The 3,951-nt window shown below is 32.5% G+C and overlaps 1 protein-coding gene across 1 annotated transcript in view; it reads right to left on the bottom strand.

Annotated features, from left to right (window-relative positions):
- Positions 1–1,819, bottom strand: part of LOC108686874 (proclotting enzyme-like) — a 6,193-nt gene extending 4,374 nt beyond the window's left edge. Inside the window, exon 1 of the mRNA XM_018192370.1 lies at positions 1,535–1,819. Within this exon, the coding sequence (XP_018047859.1) occupies positions 1,535–1,694 (160 nt within the window). The 5' untranslated portion in view covers positions 1,695–1,819. The remainder of the gene's footprint in view (positions 1–1,534) is intronic.
- Positions 1,820–3,951: the final 2,132 nt, after the last annotated feature.

The following is a 3,951-nucleotide window of genomic DNA, read 5'->3' as shown; positions in this document are numbered from 1 at the left end:
TCAATTCATTTCAATTCATTCTCGTTTGCTGGGAGCGATTACGACGAAAGCGCTGCAGCAAAATATTGAAAATATTGAAAATATTGAATAAAAAAATATTACATGAAATATTACATAAAACGTTACATTATTATATTATATTTAGTCTATATTTTAATAATATTTCGAATAACTTTATATAAAATATGCATGAAATATCTATAAAATTAAAAAAAATGAATATTAATAAATATTTATAAATATTTTGTGCTGTCTGAATTACGAATATAAATTTGTATATAAATGAGTTTAAATGTATAGGCGAATTTTTAGAATTTATTTGCTCATTCTTACGGAATATATTATTTGTGTATTGAGTATTTTCGAAAAGAATTCGATATGCATATGCTTATCATATATGATACTATTGATCGATCGTATGATTAAATTGTATATAAAAATAGAAGAAAACAGATGCTGTTTAAGAAACTTTGCTTTCCTTATATTATTTCTTATAGAAATTACATATAAAGCGAAAAGTATGTTTTTAATATTACCGGCTGAAATTTATTTTGCGGAGTGACTAATCGAAACATTATAATAGAATTCTATCGGGATACCTAGCAGCGAGTTCGCTGACCTACGTGAGGCACACAGGTGCGCACATATGTACATCGAAGGTGAGGTTGCGCCGGGAGAACTTCCGGTTGCCGTGTACGGGATGTGTGAATGATTATTTGATTTTCGGTATATATTGCATCTGTTAGATTTTTCGATCATCGAAAGATCGGTAATTAAAATTAAGGCATTGACTAATAAATAAAAAAAAAGTCACACAGAACGGCCTGTTCTCTTGGCTAATGACTAGTCAAAATAATTAATGATAATTTAACTTACAGAGAAACAAGTTTTACAGGAAAAAGACATTTTCTTCTGAATATTATATTTAAAAATATTCGCATTGCGATAATTACTATATTCAATATTTTAGAATTTTCCCTATCAATTGATATAATCATCGCAATTTAGAAATCAATTAAAATGAAGTAGTTTAATGAGTATATATAGGCAAAAGTTGAGTTCTCTTGAAATAAAAAAATAAAGAGATATTTTAGAGAAGTGTCGTTATTATGAAACATCTTTGTAAAAGATGAGTTGTTTTATTTTCAAGAAAGGAGAGAGATCTAAACAATTTTTTAATTTAAATTTTGATTCAAATATATAGCTAATTATATATATTATTGAAACAAGTTTTAATTAAATTTATTGGGAACTAGATAGAACATTGGAGAACAATGGAGAATATTTTCTAAGTCTTCTCTGTCACTAACCAATGATAGAGAATTTATCGTATTAATATTTAAAATTGATCTTAATTTTTGTTTTATTTTCTAAAAGATGACCGTGAGATTCTTGACATAATTCTTAACTAAATTTATCAAAGCATTGTGAAATATTTCAAACGGATGTAGATGAGTACGAGAGCCAAAAGTTTCTCGGCATTGAAACAGGAAGTGCGTTTGAAATTGTTCTTGAAATTGTAATAGATATTGACCTTCGACGACGACGGCGTTGTCGTCCTCTTCCGGGCGAACGTCGTCGAAGTTCAGTGATCTGGACAATGATCCGATAGTCGCTGCGGGTACGATCGTCGTGATCACGAGCACCAGCACCAGCATCGCGAACGGCAACGGTCTACGTGATCGTTTATTCATATTTCGAGCTGTTAGAATTGTATTGCGAGGAACTCAAAGTACCGCGAAAAGAAACAATGAACGGTGCGCGGAACACGGGACTTTCAGGTCCATGTGCGCGAATCACCGGCGGCGAACCTGCCAGGTACTCCACTAAGCCGCCTAAGCTGCTGAATAGCCGCTGCTCGAGCTTATAACGGGCTCGCCCTCCTCCTCGATACAAGACACACGAGGTGTTCCTGCGCATCTTTCTTCTCTTGCTCTTTTACCATGGTTCTCGATGGTCGCAGAGTAGAGGATAGGATAGAGGATAGAAAACTGTAGGACTCTGTTGCAGTCTCCCTACGGTAATACGCAAAATAATCATTTTAATATTTATGCTTCGATGTGCGCAAAGTAGATTAATTCTACGAACGGAGGATTTATTATTATAACGGAGGATTTTAGAAAAACTGGGATGCTTAACTTATATCTGCTCTTCATTTCAATTATACTTCTATACAATAATGAGAAAATTGTACAACAGAAATTCTTTCAAATTATGAAATATGAAAATTTTAATTATATTTTATTAAATATATATTATATTTTATTAAATTTTATTATATTTTATTATTTGAATGTTTTTCTCTTACTTCTAAATCTTTCTTCTCTTGTCTTATAATATTTCTCTTTTCTCTTAAAATTGAAGATAATAAAAAGATTTCCATCTTTTTATACCATATAAATATTACCCATTTACAGTATTTGACTTATATATGTTTATATAATTAATAAATATTATAAATGTGCAATACTTGTTAAATAACATAAAAAGAAGGAAATTTTTCTATTACGTTATAATATCTTCATATAATTTTTTACCATAATTTTAATTTTTATCCAATTTGGCTTGAAATAAAATTGTTCGGAAAATATTCAGGATTCAAAGCGCAATGATAATGCTCATGCTGTGAATGGGACTTAAGTTATCTCGATTATGTAAGCTGTATGATGGTACCGGATCATGCTCGATTGGTTTTTGATTAGTTCGTATTCTCAAATATCGCTATGGTATTTGTATAGGAGAGCACGATCCTTTGCATTTTGGCTTTGAAGATTATCAAGAGAAGATTACATATAAGAGACAGCCGTGAACTTGCCTCTGATCTATCCTGACGCTATGTATTTATACTTTTCCTTCCGCTGACGGCGGAATAGAATCATTTTCTCTTTTATGTGATTTTTATGATCTTTTCTTTATTCTGAATCTATTTTAATTCTTGACTCTTGTCTATTCCATATTAACATAGTAATAAAAGAAGTAATAAAAAGATATTTATTAAATTAATATAATCGAAGGAAATAACAGATGTTTGTCCGTTTATATGAAATATCTTACGATCTCTGAAACGAATGAAACGCACAAAGTATTTTATCATATCTGCACATCGTAGGCAAGCCTGTTTCGCTAGATTCATTGGAACGAGATCTTTTATGAAGAGGTATAAACAGTACCTTCCGCACGAGAGCGAAGAACGGAGGACCTTGAAGTATACGTCAGAATCGCGACCTAGGTCGACGAACCCCATCCTAAAGGGTGGAGGGAGGAAGAGAGATTTTAAGTTCGTGCGTTCTTTGACCGTGCATTTCTTTGAATAGTTAATAACCATTTACTGTCGACATCTCCGAGAGATAAAACCTTTTTTTGTTGTCGCTCGCGAAACAGGGCTTGGTAATCGATAGTGTCTAACTCGCCAAACCGGACCTTGCCGAAAATATATGCATATTATTAGGTCTAGCGATGAATAACGATCGTGGATGACGAATCGCGAATCTCATAATCCACTTTGCATCTATCACACGTTTGTATAATCGTCTTTATCGTTTATCAAATTCCATAACGTTTATATTTACCTATACAGCACAAAAGCTTACAGCAACATTGCTGTAACGTTGTAATGTTACTGCAATATTACTGGAACGTTGCAAATGTTGCTGCAATATTACTGAAATATATACTGTATGAATATCATCGGCATAGAATTCTCAGAACGCGATTCTAGAGAAACTGACAAGAAGTCTTTTGCTACTGAAGTTCAATGTTCTTGTTCAAGTCGTTGACCTATTATTATGAGAACGTGATATATATGCCGAATATTTAACATGTATACATAAAATTGAGTTCAAGATTTTTTACTGACGCCACTGTATTACTGGACCTTGTTCGTGAAATCCTTCCTCCGAAATGTGCAAACCGGTTGGGTCGAGGTTACTCGTAATTAACTGAGAGATATCG

This window comes from Atta colombica, unplaced genomic scaffold (assembly GCF_001594045.1).
Source record: "Atta colombica isolate Treedump-2 unplaced genomic scaffold, Acol1.0 scaffold198, whole genome shotgun sequence".
NCBI lineage: Eukaryota > Metazoa > Arthropoda > Insecta > Hymenoptera > Formicidae > Atta > Atta colombica.
This window is presented reverse-complemented; position numbering and strand designations above follow the sequence as displayed.